The 21,345-nt window shown below is 39.8% G+C and overlaps 1 protein-coding gene across 3 annotated transcripts in view; it reads left to right on the top strand.

Annotated features, from left to right (window-relative positions):
• Positions 1-21,345, top strand: part of NALCN (sodium leak channel, non-selective) — a 564,495-nt gene continuing 543,150 nt past the window's right edge. For 2 of the 3 annotated variants that reach the window (XM_019524286.1, XM_019524284.1), the window contains exons 1-3: positions 1-43; positions 7,597-7,743; positions 9,989-10,171. In XM_019524286.1, the coding sequence (XP_019379831.1) occupies positions 7,636-7,743; positions 9,989-10,171 (291 nt within the window). In that variant the 5' untranslated portion in view covers positions 1-43; positions 7,597-7,635. Of the gene's footprint in view, positions 44-3,339; positions 3,507-7,596; positions 7,744-9,988; positions 10,172-21,345 lie in introns of all 3 variants that reach the window. The other variant, XM_019524285.1, reaches the window with a different exon arrangement.

The following is a 21,345-nucleotide window of genomic DNA, read 5'->3' as shown; positions in this document are numbered from 1 at the left end:
CCCGGCGAGCCAGCCCAGCCCCCCGCGCCGGGGCCGGCAGAAGGTGAGTGCCGCGGCGGGCCTAGGGCCCTTCCCCGCCCCCCGCAGGGTGTAGGCGCCTCGGAGCGGGGCCGGAAATCCCGCATGACCAGGGCCTGGTGTGAACGCGGCCCGCGTGCCGGGGGTTGCCGGTCCCGGCTCTGGTGCCGTTTCTTGGAGACCTGGTGGCAAGAGAGTAGTGGGACTTATGACCCCGATTTTTAGCAGTGCTGTTTCTCCAGGGACCTCGTAAGATCTTCAGGTCCAGCATTGGCAACATGTAGGGGGAGCATGGACACCCCCTGAGATTGGCGGGACACCCCCTGTAAAAGCGCTGCCGTGCTGGCAGCGCCTGCAAGTGGTCACTACTTGCCATCCCCCTCTCACTGCCAACACTTTCGGCAGCATCTGGAGGTGGTCGCTGACTGCTGTGTGGTGCTCACCACCCTTTCCTTGCTCCCCGCCAGCCGCTGACACTGCCAGGGCTGCCTGTGGGAGCTCCCTGCCCGACCCACCACTGACACTGCCACGGCTGCCTGCGGGAGCTCACTGCTGCCATGCCCCTGCTGCCGACAGCACCACTGTCTGTGGGCGGTCACCGTGCCCCCCAGTCTCCAGGGGGCATATGGCATTTCAGCCCCCGAGATTTCGGCGGTTAAGGTTGGGAGATCTTGAAATGATGGTTGGTTAAGTATTTGGAATCGGAAAATGGTGTAAGACAATTGAATGCTGTGTAGCAAAAATATAACGATCAAAGAAAATGTCACCCTTTGATTTTATTTTTTTTAATGTATTTCCATTTGAATAATCAATGCATGCGCAAGCAAGACTTTTCAGCACCTTGACAAACAGTTAGCAGTACAACAAAACCTCGAAAATAAAATAATCATTGAAATGGGCACTCTACCTACAAAAAAACTTCTTTCCGCTCCTTTGTGTTCAGGGAAGCATGCTTTCTGCCCTCTTCATAAATCCTACACAATATATATTTTTAGCAGCGTTCCCAGAAATTTACCAAATTCAGGGTATTTTGGGTAAAAGGAGAGAGTAAGATGTAGAGCCTTCGCTTCCTCTCTCTTTTTTTAAGGGGTATCCAGCTTGAGCATCTTTGCTAATCACAACTGAGGCTGTAGAAAGAGAGGAAGGTCCTTGGCTATTTTCAGCTTTACAGCGAGCACTAAACTCAGCCCGGAGACTAGGAAGTTGCCAAGACAGATGCAAGACCCCTGGCATTCAGATGCTCTTAGAGAAATAATTAAGTCAGTCCCTGCATTCTGGGACAGCTTTGGTCTTGAGATGGTTTTAAGGTGTAACTTTATGTTGAGCATATCACCCTTGCATCTTGAGACAAGGGAAGGTGGCAAAGTCTGCTTTTGAAAAGAATGCAACAATCTAACCATTAAGCCTACATTATGTAGCCATAGATGCACTTTATTACCATATGGGATGCCCACCCACACAGGGTGGTCACTTATCAGCATTTACCATAAATTACCATGGAGCAAAACCTAAACCTATCTCAGTTTTTCCTGTGTACAGAAGATAGAAGGTATCTGAACCATAAATGATATTTTAAAACCCAAAAGCAAGTTCAATAGATATTTTTTTTTTGGCAGCCAGTTTTGGAAGTCTGTATCACCGTTTTCACTGTCTCAGAGAAAAAAATTATGGAAGTGTGGTGGAAAACTAAACCAAGCCAAAACTAATTGTTTTTAAAATCCAAACAATGACACCAGAGCACATAATGTGCATGTATTCTCTAAGTATATATATTATATACTTTATAATATATGTTATAGTATTTTGAAATAATCTTTTTTGTACATTTCAAGATGCCTAGTAAAAAAAGTGGGAAGTGAGGTCATAAGGCATTGTTGATAAGTTTCTGTAAGCAATAATTCTGTAGGCTGATCTGTTGTAGCCACTTTTATGTTTAATCCTGGCTACTAGCTGCATTTGACTTCTCCCAAGAGGAATGGTACGTTTAGGACGTGAATGATGCACATATACAAACCAAAGCCATTGACACAGCAAGACCCAGGAGACCTTTTTGGTTCTTATGCAACTTCAAAAAGCGATGACAATATTAAAGCAGTAGGAACCTTCCTAAATCTGAAAATTGCAATCTGATTCTTGTTATTTGGCTTACAAGTCTTAGCATTTGCTGCCAGGCTCTGTGCTTGCCCAACTGTCTTGTATAACTGGTGACCAAATGGTAATCTAATTGTGGTAGGTTTTATGAGCTTTCCTTTGGACTATTTCCCTTATGTAGAAAAAGGAAATGGAAAAGAAAAAAACATTTCTTGTTAGGAGAAGGAACCTTGAATGACTTCAGAACAAAAACTAAACAGCTGATTGCATTTAAAAACTGTAGTTTACTGATTGAAGGCAGAGTTGAGATATACCTTTTATATTAACTAAATCAGAGATTCATAAGGGCCCATCTCAGTTCATCAAATGCTTTCAGCATCGTGACAGACAGGCCCATCCCTGGGAGGGGGGGGATGAATAAGGGTGACTGCCCTGGGCTCGGCAGAGCTGGGCGAGTGGCCACTTCGCATCTGGTAACTTGCTACTGCCCCCTGCTGGTGGCAGCTGCTTCACATCCAGGGTGTGTGGGGGTAGGGCCCCATATGAGCTGATTTGCCCCGGGCCCTGTACCCTGCTCGAGTCGGCTCCGATGACAGATTATGCATCTCTGATTTAGTTGGTCTCTAAGGTACACGTCTATCATGCCTTCTGCCTGGCTTTAGACTAATGTGGTTAATGACCTCTCTCATTTTACTGACTATGTTGAAAAAGGAGGAAAGAAGAGACTGTTTTTGTTTAATATTTTGTTTTGGATGGAAAAACAGTTTTCATAAAGGCATCTAAAGAAAGCGTTTTCCGTTTGAGCCTAGTTGTGAGCTCGTACCCTCATCCACCCATGGCATGTTCCTCCCACTGGTAACTTGAGTCTTTTGTTCCTCTTTTCTCTTTACAGGGTTAACAGAATACAGGGAACTAGTGTCAGTAATCTTTAAAACTACTGGTATAAATCCTAGTGGAAGGTGAAGTGCCATCTTTTGGGTATTATCTTCACTTTCCTCCTATGGGGGATTATTAATTTTTCTTATGACAGTTTTTTAAAATAAAATTTCAGGATTTATAAACTACTATAATTTTATGGAGTATTTTGCCTGATTTTTCTCTTTCAATGTAAATCACACCAAGTTAAGTAAAAAAAAAAAAAAAAAAAAATCCTTCTAGTTATCAATAATCATTCGTGACTTCATTCTTTATTAGTGTATTCCCTAGGAGCTTGTGTATGTTTTGTTGCAGTAATTGCCGTAATGCAATAATCTTATTTACTGCAAACTAACGCCAGACCCTGTAGGAGACAAAGCATGGGTTTCCCAGACTGTACCTTACATTGGATCAATCGCTTGCTTTTCATTTATTCTCTGTTTTTGGATAGTGAAGACTTCCATCAGACAAGAAGTCTTAAGGTCAGCAGCAGATGGCACAAACTGGAATTGTGCCTTTTTTCCATTTTCCTCTTTGGGCACTTGGGGTCTAACTGGCTTCTTTGTTACACCAGTTATTATGCCAGTGTAACTCTGCTTCATTTCAGTGGATACTGCAGATCTGTTTTAATCGTGGTAAATCAACCTATTTTCCTGAAGTTCTGTTCAGATGTGGTTTTGGAATTATCTTGCTGTGATTTTAATTTTCTTTGATTGAGCATACCTGCTGGCTCTCATAGAAAAAGAGAACAGACTGACCTAATGCATCCAGTGGGCTTCTTGCCTGAACGTTTTTATTAACTTGTTCTCTTGTTTTTTCCTTTGGCTTGTATTGGCATCTAAAAATAAAACAAAAGGAGTTATTTAAAATCAAAAGCTAAAACAACACATTGGTACACAGGAAAGCAGCAACCTATACAAGTACTATGAATTTTTATGGCTGATATTGTTCTACAGAAAACCACCCCCAGCAGAACCAGAAGAAATATGAAATAAGCACAGCCAGAAACAGCTATGTTCTCCTTATCAATGCCAGTTTTTCATCCAGGGTGTAGGTATACCCCCTTTTTTTTTTAACAAGCTTCAGAGTTAGAAATATTCTGTGTTCATTTCAGTTTGTGAATAAGGAAAGGACATGGTTAGAAGTGGGATCAGAATTTCAGAAAGATTGTGTTCAGGGGTTACACTTGGTATAATTTCTTTACATTCAGCATAGTATGACATTTGCTCCATTTTTTCCTTGTTTAAAAACCAACAAGAAAACAGAAGTACATAGACTAAGGGGGTTGCAAAAAATCTCATTAAGTCATTCTAAAACTTATTTTAGAGTTGTCTTAACTTTGTGATCTTAGCTCACTGGCCTTTCATAAAAAAAGATATCCTGTTCATTTCACATCTGTAAAATAAGCAAATTTTCCTTCTATTTTATATGTAGTTCTTTTCTTTCTACTCGCTGCTTTGCTTATTCATTTGCCCTAGTTTAGAAGTAAGAGGAAGCAAGAATGAGCTGTAAGGAGGATAGAAAACCAGTTGGATCGTAGGGCTCGTTGTCTAGTTGACAGACAGTATCTAATGGAGTTCCCCAGGTGTTGGTCTTGGGGCCAGTTTTGTTCTTCATCAACAACCAGGAAGATGGGATGGAGTGTACCTTTAATAAGCTTGCAGATGACACCAAACTATGGAGAGTAGTGGATATGTTGGAAAGCTAGAATTCGGAGAGACCTCAAGAGATTGGGGGACTGGAGCTAAAGGATTTTCATGAGGTTCAGTAAGGAAACATACAAAGCCATGCACTGATGCAAGCTGGAGACCGAATGGCTAAGCAGTAGCTCTGCAGAAAAGGACCTGGGGATTACAGTGGACAACAAGCTGGATATGAGCCAACAGTGTGCCCTTGTTGTGAAGAAGGCTAATGGCATACTGGGCTCCATTAGTAGGAAGCCATATCTGGAGTACTATGTCCAGTTTGGGCCCCTGCTATAGAAAGGATGTGGACAAATTGGAGCGAGTCGAGCCGGGGGCAGTGAAAATGGTTAGGGTTCTGGAGACACATGACTTATGAGGATATGCTGAGGGAACTGGGCTTATTTAGTTTGGAGAAGAGAAGACTGAGGAGGGATTTAATAGCCTGAAGGGTGGTTCCAAAGAAGATGGAGTTAGACTGTTCTCAGTGGTGGCAGATGACAGAACAAGGACTAATGGTCTCAAGTAGCACCCATGGAAGTTTAGGTTGGATATTGGGAAAAACTTTCTTGCTAGGAGGATAGTTAAGCACTAGAGCAGGTTTACCCAGCAGTATTGTGTAATCTCCATCCCTGGAGGTTTTTAAGGCCAGGCTAGACAAAGCCTTGGCTAGAATTATGTGGTTGCTGATGGTCCTGCTTTGAGCTGGGCGTTGAACTAGATGACCTCCTGAGGTCCCTTCCAACTCTAATTTTCTATGATTCTGTTTAAGCAATTTGACTGATCTGTTTACCTGTGGTATTTGGCTGCTACTTGATGAGCTTGATGAATTCAAACCATTGTTGGCATCTACAATTCATGACCGTATATATGTTCTGGTTAGTATAGAAAGAATGCATGCTGTAGTGGACAAGCAGATGGATAAGAATCTCATTATTAGCAGTATGCTTATCTTCATACTCAATAAACATATAAAGAAATACTGCTGAAAGAAGGGTAATACAGAAATATGCATGATAACCAACTGACAGACTAGAACTTTAATTCATGTTCTGCACCAAACCACACACAACTTGTTATTTAACAGTAACATTTCTAAAATAACATCAGTAGTAGTTCACCAGTCAATGTGCAGTTCCTGAATATATTTCCCATAATAACTTTATGGACTTTGCTTTGCTAATGTATTGTAATTTATTTTCTTTAGTGTTGATCAAAGACAGTAACTTGATATGACTGGAATGGGTCAACAGTATTAACATGATAATTACTGTTTTTTATTTTAAAGTGATATTATCAAAGAACTGAGTAGGTAAGCATATTTTGTAATGTGGATTTTTTTTATCTTCTGCAGAGTTCTTAGGATCTGCAGAAGTTTTCTACTGACAGTGCTCCCCTTTCAGTTAATTTTTTCTCAGACCTGCATGCTGTCAGCACCAGATTGGTGTGAAGCCCCATGACATCAAAACCTGTCATGACAACCGTGAGGCTTTGAGGATTCCCTATTGTGTTTTGGTTTATGTTACACTTAGTAAGTGGGAAAATTAGAAAGTGGGTCAGTAGGAAAAGGCAGGAGCAGAAAGAAGGTAAAGGAAACAGTATCAAAATAGGAGGTAAGGACCAGAAAGAAGAAAACAAATGAACAGAGATATGAAGGAAGACAGAAAGAGCTTTGTGGAAGTTGACAGGGAGACAGGACCAGCATAGGATAAAGCATGGACATGTTCATTTGAAAATCTTAGAAGTGGGTGATGGAGAGTGACATATCATTGGTGGACTGCTTGATATTGAATGACTGCTGACAGATCATGTTAGTATAGACTTTACAGGTGTTTGAAGATTAAGACAAGCAGCATGTGCTTGATGTGATAGGGTATGTCTATGCCAAGTCCATGGTACCTACCTCCTAGTGAGGTTTGCTTGACAGCACTCCTCCCTCAATTGCTCTCACTCTCATCAAACCTGGAAACGCAGCAGTGAAAGCCATCTGCATGTCTCCATGGCTCCATGGAAGTATGCTGGAGCAGAGGTCTTGAGAACAGCTCCAGTGTCTGTCCCTGGTGCTTGAAGCCACTCCATATTTTCAGGCATGGCTTATGTGAGTGGGCACTGTAGGGACACATTGTAGACTTGCCCACTGAGAAGTGGGATCCTGTGAAGGAATACATAGAGGCATATGTAATATTTGGATCTTGCTAGTGAAGCAAAGGTATGAGCCTATGCATGCAGGGTGGGGTTCTGTCCCAGGAAGACAGTTCCTCCCCTTAATCCCCATTGTACAAGCTATGCCATCCATTGGGATAGTGGGACTTCTTCATCTCCTGTATTTATCCAGGTCTGTGGCCATTATATGTATTTGTCGGGCTGGAGGGGTGGGGCTTAAGAAGGCTTGTGGGAATTCCATCTCGGCCCTAACTCATCTGAGGTATTTCATATTCCTTGAGTTTTTGAAACGTGTATATATCTCTGCTCCCCTGAATGGAGGGGTTCTGAATGGGCCTACTCTAACAAAGTCAATAAGAATGGTGTCATTATGTTAATTGATGCCCTGTCAAGTGCACACAGACAACCTTTACTTAAGTTTATCCATGGGACAGTATTCTCCTTTGCATTACAGGGGCACAATTGATAATAGTCTATCTGTTTTGCTAGATTTTTATAAATATTTTAGACACATACTTGTTTGTAAGCTTTTTTTAATCTGATATGATTCACTTCTGGTGTTTTCCACAGACAGTGTTTTAATAAAGGAGACAATCTGTTAATCAATGGATACAAGAGAGACCTGGTATAATGCTATTTGTTATATGTTTACAAAGTTTTTCTGAAAGTCTTTTAAACATGTTTTATGTTTGTTTAATAAGTTGATGCCCCTTTTTCTTTTTCCAAGGGGGTTTCACCATTGTAGTTCATCAAAGTTAACTCCAGGATGCTCAAACGGAAACAAAGCTCGAGGGTAGAAGCCCAGCCAGTTACAGACTTTGGCCCTGATGAATCTTTGTCTGACAACGCAGATATCCTGTGGATTAACAAACCAGTATGTTTCTCTTTCAAGAATTATCAATCATAATTTAAACATTACTATTAAAACATATTCTTCCTGTAAAAACTTAGGAACTTAGGAAACTTAAGAATGATTCTGAATAAATAGAGGTCAGCAAGTAGTAGGCTGGCAGAAATTGCCAATCAATGAGTACATATTTGAAAATATTTTATTTCATTTTTCCCCCAATCAATTTTTGGGAAGTAAAAAGTATAATCAATGAATATACTGCAACAAATTTGTTAAAAGATCTTTTTTTCCGTAGTCTTTCCATGAGCATGGGTTGCTAACATTGCTTAATTTAAATTTCAAATCTGATTGACAAAATGATGTCAGAAAGAAAATCTTGAGAGTGAGGCTTAGATTGTTGAAATGGGTGGCTAGTATTTGGAAGGTGCAGATTTCTTGAAGCTCTTAGTTCTTTGTTGCTGTAAAACTGGTAAAGCTTGTTCCTTTTAATCCACATCACAAAGTCTTCCAGTATATTTGCCCAAAGAATAAGTAACTCCAAACTGATGAAATCATTTTATTCTTAACATGAAAATGATACTAACCCAGGGAGTTCTCAGGATTTCTCCAAGTTTTGAAGTGCTCTTATTTTTGTTGAGAATCTGTTTTATGCTTCTTTCAAAATATAGGAGAAATGCTCATCTGTACAAGCAGAAAAAAAAATTATCTGAAATTAATGCATATCAGTGGCATTCCTTAAACTATCATCTGTGTTGGCATGGGGATATAAGAGCCATTCAGCTTTGTTTCAGTGCCTATATCCATTCACAAGAAAACACTTATGCATTAACTACTTGTACTAACTACTTTTAAATAGAATGCCATCACTAACTCTTGGAACAAACTCAAGGAGTCATTACAGAAACATAAAATATAATACATTACTGATGCACAATTTCAATACACAGTGAATGGAAATATTTTTCTTCTTGAGACATTGACTATGTAGCCATATTGTAGAGGATAAGATATGTTTAGTGTGTATGATATTGAGATATTTACATGACAATATGGTGAATATCCTTTTTTGGTTGTCTACCACGTCTTATGATGCATAATGCTTTGTTAAAGCTAAGATTCTCTGGTGACTAAAAAGACCCAGGATGCTATTAGCAGAATACAGACTCTTTCATAAAACCAGACTCAGGCCAGTTCATTAATGAAAGAAAGTCATTGTAAATATTGTAGTCATTAGGGAAATTACTACAGACCCACCACTTATTTTATGTCCAATTGACCACAATTATAAATGTTGTCTCTACATCTGTTTTTCAGTGCCAGTGATATGTGAGGAATTGGCTGGATGTAAAAATTAATCTTATCTTGAAGAAGGGATGGAAGCACATAGTTTTTGAGTACATGATTCTGTTGTTCTTTATTGACTCACACAACCCTTTCAGTTCTAAACCATTATACATATCTGGCTTCCAGATATTTTCAGTAGTATTTTAAATACTTGAAAATGTACCTGTTACATCCAATTATATACCAGTTTTTACTGCATCCTAAATCCACTCTTATACACAGCACAATTTGTCACCCTTGTTAGAAAAATGAGCAGAGGCAAAAATCTAAACAGTTACAGAAAATGAACTTTCCTTGTACCGTAGAGATAGATGCTTGTTTGGAATGAAATTGAAGTAAGCCAGTATGGGGAAGCTTCCTTTTCTGTAAGCATTCTTTTTATAAGCAGATGGAAATCTTTCAGCATTTACAACTCTTTAAATTACTTCTGGGGTCATACAATGACTTAATAAGTAATGAATTTACAAATAAGTTTTTTAAATACTTTTATGTAATACCACCAACAGTCCTGTAAGAGTAGCTTCTTTTATTTTCACCACAAAAATATAAAACACTTTAATGCAGAAAGTGTCATTACATAAAAACATTTTATTAGAATTTTGTATTTTCAATATGACAGCTTGTTCAAGGCTACAATGTAACAGGTGTGAAGTTAGAAATTAGAATTTTCCAGCTCCTAGTCCTGCACTAGATCTTCAGTCTATTAGATTACATGACCTTCCAAGTGATTTCCTTATGTTTTCTATTTTATTTTAAAAATAGAATCAGAAATATCTATCTCTGGACAGTGACCATACAAATATGGATCATGCCATTTTAAAAATAACCTTGTTTACGTAAAATACTGCCACGAGGACCTGTAGGCTTCAAATAGTTGTGCTATTTTAGATGATCAAAACCATATTGTAACCCTTGTTTTTTTCAGTGGGTTCACTCTTTATTACGTATCTGTGCCATCATCAGCGTCATTTCTGTTTGTATGAACACCCCAAAGACCTTCGAGCATTATCCTCCTCTTCAATATGTGACATTTGCTCTAGATACACTGTTGATGTTTCTCTATACTGCAGAGATGATAGCAAAAATGCACATCCGTGGAATAGTCAAGGTGAGCATTTCAAAATGTTTTGTGTCATGAAAATGTATTTGAGTGTATGCTAATGATGTGTTTACAATTTTAAAATATCTATTCAGTTATTTTTCTGTGAATGTGTTCCACTGCATGGCATAACATGATACAGAAATTGTTATTCTGGACAACAGGCATACCAGTAAGAGTTTTATGCAAACATTATGAGTTAAATATAGATCTCTTTTATTTTCACCCTATGAAGACTAGGTATCTTAATTAGGAAGTTGTTTGATTAAAGTAAGATTAAACATTTCATTAATATTCCATTTTTTGTGTAAGCTAAATCAGGGATTTGTTGTGCTTCCTTTTTTATTTCAAAAAATATACTCATCTAAACTTGGATGTCTTTGCTTTTGATACTGACTTAATCTGATTCTATCTGTTGGGATGATTATTTATGATACTGGAAAATATAATCTGCAGCCTTTTCTTTAAATTTATAAAGAGTTTATCCCTTTTTAGCATTGTTTCACTGATTTTATTCTACCTGTCAGATTAAACATACAAATTTAGTTTGAATACAGGCAAATCTGTGGAAAATAGAGCAGAGAGGGCATCATTATTTTATTGTACTCTCTCATCACTATTAAATAAAATAATAGTGTTAGTATATCAGTATTATACAGACCAGATTATCAGGATTTTAATTTCCTCCCTTCCTCTGTCTAATAGTTTAGTGACTGCGGAGACTAGTTATTCATTGGATTCTAACTTTACATTGTGCTTTAGCACATGATTGTCTCTGCACCATTTTGTTATGTTATATATTTTGTATTGGTAATAAATGTTATCAATTTTAGTATCAACATCTAGATAGCTGCCTGATGGTGGAGAGTCTGTGTACGTCTTTCTGCATTGTATAGAGCACATATTGCTTTTCTTTGGGTTCATCTACATGAGATACTTACTGCAGAGTAGACTAATTAGCTCTGCAGTATCACCATCCACACAAGTGGTGCTATTAGGCCAGAGTAAAGAACTCCACTGTAGGATATTATTGGCCAACACAAGTGCTATTCTGTGGTGGAATTATTTACTCTGCTGCAGTGCCTGTGTAGATGGTCACTGGTGCTGGCTGGGGCATGAGTGGTGGTGCTAGCCAGCAGGCAGCTCTGCACTGTAGCCATAATTGACTCGAGCAGGGTGTGGGGCCCGGGGCAAATCATCCCATACGAGGCCCCACCCCCGATCCAATTCCACGGGCCCTGGACCCAATGAAGTGGCATCGGTGGTGTGGTGGGCAGGTAGCGAGTGGCTGGACGTGGAGTCACCGCTCTGCCAAGCTCCCCACTGCCACTGCTGCACTGCAAAATGCAGGGGCCAGGGCAGTCGCCTCTATTCACACCCCGCCCCCCGGATGGCCTGACTGTAGCACCCTCATGTCCCAGACAGCCCCTCTGCAGCCCATTGAACTTGGTAGGAGCAGTTCTGGTCTGGCAGACTGACCCTCCAGATACTCTGCCAGCTGTGGCTGTGCTCCCCGGCTCTGTGTGCTGCAGTCCTGGATTCATGTAAATATTGCTCCTGGGAGAAATAAACTCTGACGTGAACTGCGCTGACACTTATTGCATCAAAACAATTTCATGTATAGATGTGCTCTATCAGTGTACAGTAACAGGATGTGAGCAAAAAGACAGGGAGCCATCAACTCCTCTGTTTATTGCTGAATGCATTTTGCACTGCCCATGTGTGACCTGAAGTGGTAAACTGAAATGGTATGAACTGAGGTAAGGAATCAGTGGCCAAAATTTACACACGAGGTATGAAGAGTCACAACTCACTGTTTCTGGCATGAAAGAAGTTGTGGTGTGAGGTAGTAATTTAAGTTTAATTTCTTGAGCTGTGTGTGAGGATTGTCAAACTGCACTCACTATGGGCATTTAAGGACCATGAGTAATGTATCTCAGCAGTTTCCAGACATACGCACAGAATCTTGTAATCTTGCTTTTATGGATGTGATGAGAACTGATTTTCATTGAATCTGATAAGATTTGTTCTATTACTGGGGTTTTCAACCTTTTTGGATCATTGTACCCCCCCAGCAGCTAGATGTGGGACAGTATAACCCTGGCCGCCGAATGATTTGGGCGGGGGGGTGCGGGGATGTTGTGCGGATGGACACAGAGCGGCAGCAGCCACTGCATGCAAGCTTCCTCAACCTGTGGCACATACACAGCAACACGGGATTATGCGTGGCAGTGCTCCGTCCCTGCCTGTGTGTACTCCCTAGGGCCTTCTCAAGTACCTACGGGGCATGCGTACCCCTGGTTGACAACCCCTGTTCTGTTATATTGAAGAAGTGTATGGGGCCGCCTCTATTGCATTTGATCATTTTTTTCTGTAAAAGTAGATCAAGCTTGAATCTCTTGCACACACAAGTGATTATTTAACTGCAAAAGGGCTACATTTAGTCTTATGCTATTTCCTGAGGTTTTACCTACAACTGTACATACTAAGTGTTCAGCTTTTACTCATGCAAGTAGTTTTTGCTTACATGAATAACCTGATTGTCTTCAATGGTGCTACTTTTATAACTAAAAGCTTGTCATATTGGAAAAGTTTGGATCAATGTTTTATATGGCGTCTTTCAGAAAAAAAACATATTGCAGTATGTTTTAACATTAAATCATAGTGAAAACATTGTATTTGTGTACTTTGAATACTTCATTAAGTGATACTTGCAATAATAATCACTGAAAAATCTATTTTTCTTGGGTGACTTGACCTGGTCTTTAGTTGATAGATTATGATGAAAAATGTTAGTTGAATTATATATATTTTTTTTCTGAGCAATGCATCATGTGGTAAGAGCTTTAAAACATAATGGCCAGCACAGTAACTTCCCTAAAGAGATCACAGTCTAACACATTAATAGTCCATGACACATGTTTAAGAAAGGGTTATGAAATATAGATACTAAGGAAGTTAGATGTGATAATACAAACTATACTTAAGTCAGTATTTGTTTTTGTCATGGCAGCATGTAAATGTATTATAGATATTCCACATCTTTGTTCTCATAAACTGACTGCTTTCTAGTAGCTATTACGGTAGAAATGACCTTTCAGGGGTAATCTGAATGAGTATAGACATAGCTTCATGGACTAATGTAGGAAACATGTTTGATGCTCAGGAAGCAGTGTGGAGAGAAAACACAAATAAGTATATGGGAGGATGTTCTTATTTTACTTTATTATTGACTGTATTCCAGATGAAAACATGTTTAACAAAATCCCAGGCACATTTTCCACTCTCTCAGATCTTGTTGTAGGAATGTTGTTTTGAAAATACAAAATACTAGAATAGTTTACTTCGTATTTTTTGTCTAGACTTGCTCAAAATTTATATACAAATACCAACAGGACTAGTGATATTTTGTGGGATGGTACATGAAGTGTATGTAATACATAGCAGAATTCAGCCAATTTGGTTTTGTTCCTCAGGATTTTCTTACGTTGTAAAATATTGGTATATTATTAAATACTTTGAGTGGATAGAGTTTTTAAATTGAACAATGATAGCTTATTTTATTATTTAATCCTTTCATTACCTATAGTTTACAATAAGGGTGGTCAACCTGTCACATGGGTACAAGTGGCACAGGCAGCCTTTGTGTATGGCATGTGGCAGATCAGGGAGGGGATGGGCATCACAGCGGCAGATAGGGCAGAAAGCAAAACAGTAAATCAGGCAGTGGGGACAGGTCTGGGGGCAAAAAGCACAGCAACCCCTCAGGAAGAGGAAGGGGATCAGAGTGACACTAGGGGAGGGTGTGAGGTTAATTTGTGGCACACCTGCCAAAAGGATGGCCCCCACTGATCTAAAAAATATCAGCTATAAAGCAGATTGAGAAATCTTTTTTCTTTTTTACAAGATCAGTTAAGGAAGAATATCAGTTTATTAACTGTAAGATAATTTTATGTTTGTACCTGTTTTTTAATGGAACATTTTTAATGAATGAATTTAAATTAGCTGCTGATTAATTACTTCATCAGATGGATTATCCAAGTAATAAGGGGAACTGTGATGGCTTATTAGTCTGAGTTTTGTATGCACTGTTAGATCTAGGAAAAGGTTTTCTTAATAATAAGCCAACAATATGGATTTTGGTAATGAAAAATCAAATATATTAAATAGGCTTTATATTCATATTTAGTATGGTTAAGGGAGGTTATTTTCACAAAGCTTATTTATATAAGTTCTCTGTATTTCATGGATATTGAAGTTTCCATACTTAAATATTTCCTGGTACCTTATACATAAATCATTCAATTTAATGATTTTTACACATTGCACATTTTGTTCTCTGAGTTGCTTATGAATTTGTGGATTGTGTGACTTAACCACATCAGTATGTTTTGTAAGAAAAATCTATGAAGTGTGTTAACAGATGTCTACTAAATTCTGTTATGGGCATGCCTTAAAAATACTTAACATTTTAGAAACTGTAAAATGAAGTACTTGAGAGAACCATTCAGAGATTGAAAATTGTTAATTGTTCAATGTTGACAATTTTTGCTAAATGTAATACATTTGGGGAAAAAAAGAGGTTCTGATGTATGTGAAATAGGAGATGAACCTGACATCCTTCAGCATAGTAGAAGAGAACTTGACGTCTGTATTAAATCATTATAGACGGAGGTCCTTCCAGCACTTACATTCCCAGTCTTAAGGCACCTTTACACATTCTGATTAGAACGCATCAGATTAATCGAGTCTGCTGGAGGGTTCTAATTGGAATGCTCCAGTGTGCTGAAGTGTCTCATGTATTTAGTATCCTTGCATGTCAAAATGGCAGCTAGGGTGCTTTAACTAAACCTCACTCCCACCCCAGAGTGAATTTATAGGTGACCTTAATATCTAACCACTACTTCATGGTACTTGCTTCTTATTCTCTGCTTTTGTACTTATGGATAGAAACCCCACATTTTGATGCTTGAGATTGTGACATTGATGTAGTGTGTGTGCTTGTGTGTTTTCATTTAAATACTTGCTAGGGTTGAGTAAGCAAATAAAGAGATGGGTTAGCAATTGAATTGGAAGAGAAACACAATATTCTTGTCAGTTTTTTTTTTTTTTTCTCTATCAGACAATGCTACTCAAGCATATTTACAGGAGAGCCTCAAACCCTGTTTCTGAGAGTATAGCATATTTTTCTTCCTGTTCTTTCCCTATAACTGGCCTCAGCTCTGTGTGCTACACAAGTGGCTGAGTGGGATCTCTTGTCATGCTTCCAAGGACACTAGTTGCTGCTTGTAGTGTAAAAGTTCCCTTACATTCAAAGAACACAGGCAAGAGGTTTTTCAATGACTGCTACACAGATATACTAGATGTGGAAAAATCAGCCATCTTTGTGCATTTATTTTGATAGTCATAATATGATCCATGGAGTATGAAGAGAATACATAACTGCATGGTATAGTGATAATAGCACGAGTTGTGGACATCTGCTTTCTTCATGCTGATTCTTCCCTGGTTTTCATCTATCATCTTGCCCACCTTATACTATGACCATGATTATGCTTTCTTAAAGATTTATTCAAGTGAACACACACACTGTATCTTCTCTTTCTATTTTGTAGGGAGTGAGTTTTCTTGAAGATTTGTTTTGTTTCATATATAATTTTGCAAGTGGAGTTTTGTGAAGGTGGGAATATGTAGTGAACTTTATTTATGTACAGCTGAGCACTAGGTGATGGGATGTAGCCCAGTATTTCTGTTATGAATCGCCTTTAGCCAAAACTGCTTCCCATCTTTCTGCCTTTAAATGCTAATGCATGGGAGTAGGTTGAACTATGAGGCTGGACAGCTGAAGCAGGAACAAGGAAAGGCTGATTGTGTGTGTAGATGGCCAGTAATGTCATGGGTTGTTATGCCAGGGGAAGCATTTAGAGACTTGACTCCTGAAAAGAGGGGCGGGCATTGGAAAGATGCATTTAAATTGTCATGGGGCAAGAGACATCTGCTGTGAAGTTGTGTTTGGAACCTACCCAGGAGGTTTTATGTCTTATAGATAAAACTTAGTTCTTCAGATGCATTGCCAGAGTATCACCACTTAGTATATTCAATCCATGTAAATACCTTAGTGTCAAGGTTGATGGTTGTTTTGTGAAGAGTTTTTAGATTATTGATTTCTATAGGATGTTTTGGATAGGGATGATCCTGTCTCAGACAGGGGTTGGACTAGAGGACCCCTAGAGGTCCCTTCCAGCCCTACTACTCTATGATTCTAAAATTATTTTCAGAATTTAACCTCTATTAGATTAAATTGAATCCAGTATAACTGTAAACATAAAAAGAGGTCTCCTTTTCCCCCTTTATACAGCCATACACAAATATATACAGTTATATATTTCTCTACAGGACTTTCATCAGTTAACATTTATTCTCTGCCCAAAAGGTGAAAATTAACAGGCTGCTCTATGTCTGAGTGCTTCTCCTTGTCAGTTTCCCATTGAGGGCGGCACTCAGCTAACAAGATCTGGGTAGGCATGAATATATGCCAGAAAAAATCTCAGAAGATACTTAATTTATGGCATCCAAATTGGATACAAAAAAAGACCTGTCAGAGTTTTCCAATTTTTTTTTGGTCTCAAAAGCAGGAGCTTTTAATGTGAAATATGTCTCTACTTTGGCTGAAGGTAAGTATTAAACTTAGAGGTCTCTTGACGTTGACTTGTCATAATATCAAAATACAATGTGCACATTTCTTTACTTCAGAATTTAAGATAAAATTTAATGAAGGTTTAATAAAAGCAGGTTATCGTGTATTTTAAGAACAAGCAGTTCTTTATATTTGAGGAAGATAACAGCTTTTTTTCTATGTTAACGGCAATTGAAGTAGATAGCTCCTCTCATAGATGCGTTCCAAATTAAACAAACAACAAGAAACATATTTTTCATGTTGAGGATAAAACTGTTTAAGAGGCTATTACCCAGTATAATATCTGATCCTGGTCATGCTTCAGTTTCCTGCAGTGAGACCATAGATTTACCTTTCTGATTAAATCATAGAGTTCATATCTGTTGGCTTAGAAATGATATTTAAAGGTTTGTTTTTTGGGAATTTGCTTATAGATGTATGTATTTGCATTAGAATGGTTCAGGATGGGCAGCAGGGGTTAACTGATTTCTAAAAAGCTTGGGTCACACGCACATAGTTTCACACAGCCTTCAAAACAGACAGGCTGTCTAACACAAGGCCAATGAATATACAGTCTGAGAAACTGGGGGCATGTACCATACTGTTCCATAACATGAGATAAGGTGGCATCAGCTAACAAGGCCCTGGGGTGGTGGTGGGGGGGGGGGGCGAGTCCCGATTTTGGGTGAACGGACCAAATTAGGAGAAGACCCAGAAATTAGTATGTGTATATATGATGAGCTACATGGATGTATGACAGCCATACAGAGAGACCAGTCAATGATAGTCGTGGATGAAGAGTCATCAGGAAGGAAGGAGAATACAAAAGAAGAACTTGAGAGTAAGAAAGGCTTCTACCCAGGTCCCTTCTCTCCATCCTGACCTGGTCTTCCTCCTCCCCAAGAGGGCTCCCTGTCCCCTGGGAGGGTCCCAAAGCCACCATGGGCAGAGGACACACCACCAGCCCATCTCATCCACCCCACTGCGGGGGGAGGGAGGATCTCAGTATCCCACCTCCAGGCTGCTGACATCTGGCACCTAAGAGAGAGCCTCAGAGTAAAGATTGCATCCTGGCCAGGTGTTCTTTGACTCTGATGACAGCCTTAGGATTTGGTAGATATATAGAATTGCTTGATTGTTTGTATTGTTTATTTTCAGTTATCACTGTATATCAATAAATTTGCCTGTTATCGAATGGATAGGTCATGTTTGGTCTGAGGGTAGGGGTGGAACAAGGCATCTGGGTCCTAAATCCACAGCCAGCAGTATCCATCCACATTCTTCCATAGATCACCAAATGTTAATGAGGACTCCAGACAGAATACATGGATGTCCAGCAACCATATTGTGGATCTTTCCATCTGATCTGTGGGCATTCTTGCCATAAGACATGGTGTTTTGTTCTCCTTAGGCTACAGTTCATCGCCTGTGATCACTATACCATTTGTATTGTTAATGCAAGTCATTTAAAGGGACTGACACCTCTGTTCAATTGCCATACATTATCCTCCCTAGGCTACCTCCATCCAGAGATGCTGGATCTCCACTCTACTGTATCAGGGTTCAGAATTATTCTTGAATTCTGAGGTGGCAGGAAACAATTCCAAGGATGGACACTGATCTTAACAAAGTAATATTTTACCTAAGCAGAGCAATCCCTTAGCCCATGTCAAAGTGTTATGCAGAAAGAAAACACTGTGGGAAGTCACATGTGCATGTTCCCCCAGGAATAATACTGTGCCACTAGGGGGAAAAAAATCCCCAGTGCCTAAAATGCAGATGATTATTTTCTAATCTCTAACCTGATAAACAGTTCAAGCAGCTTCTGGCAGACATTTTTGTCCTGGAGAATGGGGACTTCTGCAGCAGTCATCAATATTTATGTGCTCTGGGCAATCCTCTTTGATGACTGGGGTCTTACTTCTGTTGTTTTATCATCTGTCTCACTATACATCCTCCAGTGCTACTGGACGGGCCTGGGCTGCCCAACTAATTCCAACTGTGTGCTGGATAAACCTCTCTCTCACAGTTCCATCTCACATCAGTCACACTTCTTCTCTACACAAACCAAAATTCTTTCCTGCAGAAGTGCTTTCAGAAGCCCTTCTTTTTGTGCCAGCTGAGCAACCTAACTTTAGCCAAGTGACCCACAGTTTTCCAAATGGATTTGTGAAAGTCACCTCCAATTCATAATGTTATTAAGAAACAGGTCGATACTTATCTGTAAAAAAGTCATCTGTTACTCCTAATTGATAAATATACAGTTTGATAATGAGAATAATCTGAACAATCAGTGTGCAACTAAAACAAATACTCTGTTGCACCTATAGCAATTATCTTAATTTAGAAATATTTTTATTGTGTTCAGACATCCTATATTTCATTTTATCTGTGTTTATTCTATTTAACAAACCATCCCTCTTGCATTTCTAACGGTCATTCTTTAAATTCCACGATGCTTTGCATGCATATGCTAGCTATAATACAAGGTGGAATTCAGAAGAGGTGTATTACAAGCACAAAGTAATTGTAAGCTTGGAAAGGTTCCTTTGCTCCATTTATCATCTCTTCATATCACTAGTTTCCTGTCTATTGACTTCTACTGAGGAGCTATGAAAGATATTCGTCTATCAAGTACTTCTTTGTTATACGTTGTTTTAATATGCATTTTTTGCCTTAACATATTCTTATTTCTTTACATTAATGGGAATAGAGCATTACACATATATAATGCTTGACTGACATAGCCAAAATGCAATAATTTTGGGCTACATTATACATAATTCATTTCTGAAACTGAATTACAGTGACTATAAAGCCTCATTTATACCAAAGAGATTTACATAAGCAAAAGTGAATGATATAGTTGGGCCATATTACATTATTATCGAAATGATTCATTGAATAAGTTGTCTCATCAGTATATTGAAATATGTATATCAATACATTTAATACACGAAAGAACTAATATAGCATGAAGGGATTTTTCTCATGAGACTTCTCATGTGTATTAGGTTATACTTGTGCAAAAGTGTGTATAGGAACAAGGTCACGTTGCAATGTATTTGAGTGTATTATAGCCCACAGTAATGCAGCATTACTGTAAACTATTACTTCTAAATGAGAATTTCTACAAAGCAGATTAGGAGAAAAATACTGTTAGGGGAATAAAGTGGAACTTCTTAAACCATCAGCTAAAGAGAATGAATAAAAATGCCTACAACCTCCTATCTTCTTTCCAAAAGTAATCAAAGGACACACATGCAAGAATTCTGTCCCTAGTGACACACTATGCAGACTGGTGCCCACTGGACTAAAGAATTCCAGAAATTTTAATAAATTTCCTAGATACCAGGAATGGAATTCTATTTCCCTTTGGGGCAGCTTTCTTTCTGCAAATGTTGCCTTTTTGACATGCAAGTCTACTGCAATTTTGCTTCCCCTGCATTGTGGATGCATAAGTATGGTGGTGGTTCTGCCCATGTAGCCAGGTACCATATGCTGCTGGAGTGGCAGATGGGGGAAAGTGGCAATGAGCAGACAGGTGGGAGTGCGGCGGTAACAGCTGGGTGGGCCCACGCTGGGGGCCCAGGGCAGGGTGGCAGGAGTGTGGGGCCCAGGTTGGCAGGGGCTGTATGGAGCTGGGCTGGCACCCCCGTTTCCCCAAAATCCTATTCCATCCAAAGGCATCTAGGTGTTACATATGTGCCTAAATGTAGATGCATAAGAGGCATTTTTTGCCACCTGCATGGTTTTAGACCCTATTTCTACCAGTGTGGCTAGACTTTCCTTTCTGTGTAGAAGGGATCTGCATTCTGTGGTAATCCTGTTTTGCTTGGGAAGTATAGACACTGCTTTCAGCATGGTTGGAGAAGAACCAGGTAGAGTGCCAAGAGAGGCTGTGCTAGTGACCAGTAGTCTGATGGCTAGGGTTAGGGAACTTGCCTAGGGAGTGTGAGGACAAGGTTCTAGATCCCTCTACTCCAGGAGTGGGCAATTATTTCAGCTGCAGGCCTGTTTAATGAGTTTTGGTGAGCTGTTGAGGGTTGCGAGGGTAGATCTGCCCCTTGACAGGTGCCCCTGCAGTGGTGGAAGGGGATGGGGGAGGGAAAGGGTGGGGGGGCCCATCAACACCCCACTTTAGTGAGAGAGGGCAGGGACAGGGGCAGGCACTGCCCAGGTGGGGCGGAGGGGACAGAGTTGTGGCTTGTGTTGGGGTGGCTCCCACTGCTGCTTGCACTCCATGAGGGCATGGGAGGGAGGGGTGTGTGCCCCCCAGATCTGTATGGGGTAGGTTCCCGGCTCTTCCCAGAGTGTGGGGTGGGATGTTGCAACTCTTCTCAGTGCATGGATGGAGGCGGGATGTTGAGCCGGAGCTGCGCCAGGCAGCTGGTAGTGATGGCACTGGGAGCAGAGCGGCAGTGAAATTTGGGGGGATACAGCATCCTACCAGCACCGCCGACACCCATTCCGAGCCCAGCCCCCACTGAGAAGAGCCCTGTGCAGC

Source organism: Gavialis gangeticus, unplaced genomic scaffold (assembly GCF_001723915.1).
Source record: "Gavialis gangeticus isolate Ggan-Ray unplaced genomic scaffold, GavGan_comp1, whole genome shotgun sequence".
In the NCBI taxonomy this organism is placed as follows: domain Eukaryota; kingdom Metazoa; phylum Chordata; order Crocodylia; family Gavialidae; genus Gavialis; species Gavialis gangeticus.
Note: the sequence above shows the minus strand (reverse complement) of the source record. Positions and strands in the feature narration are given on the sequence as shown.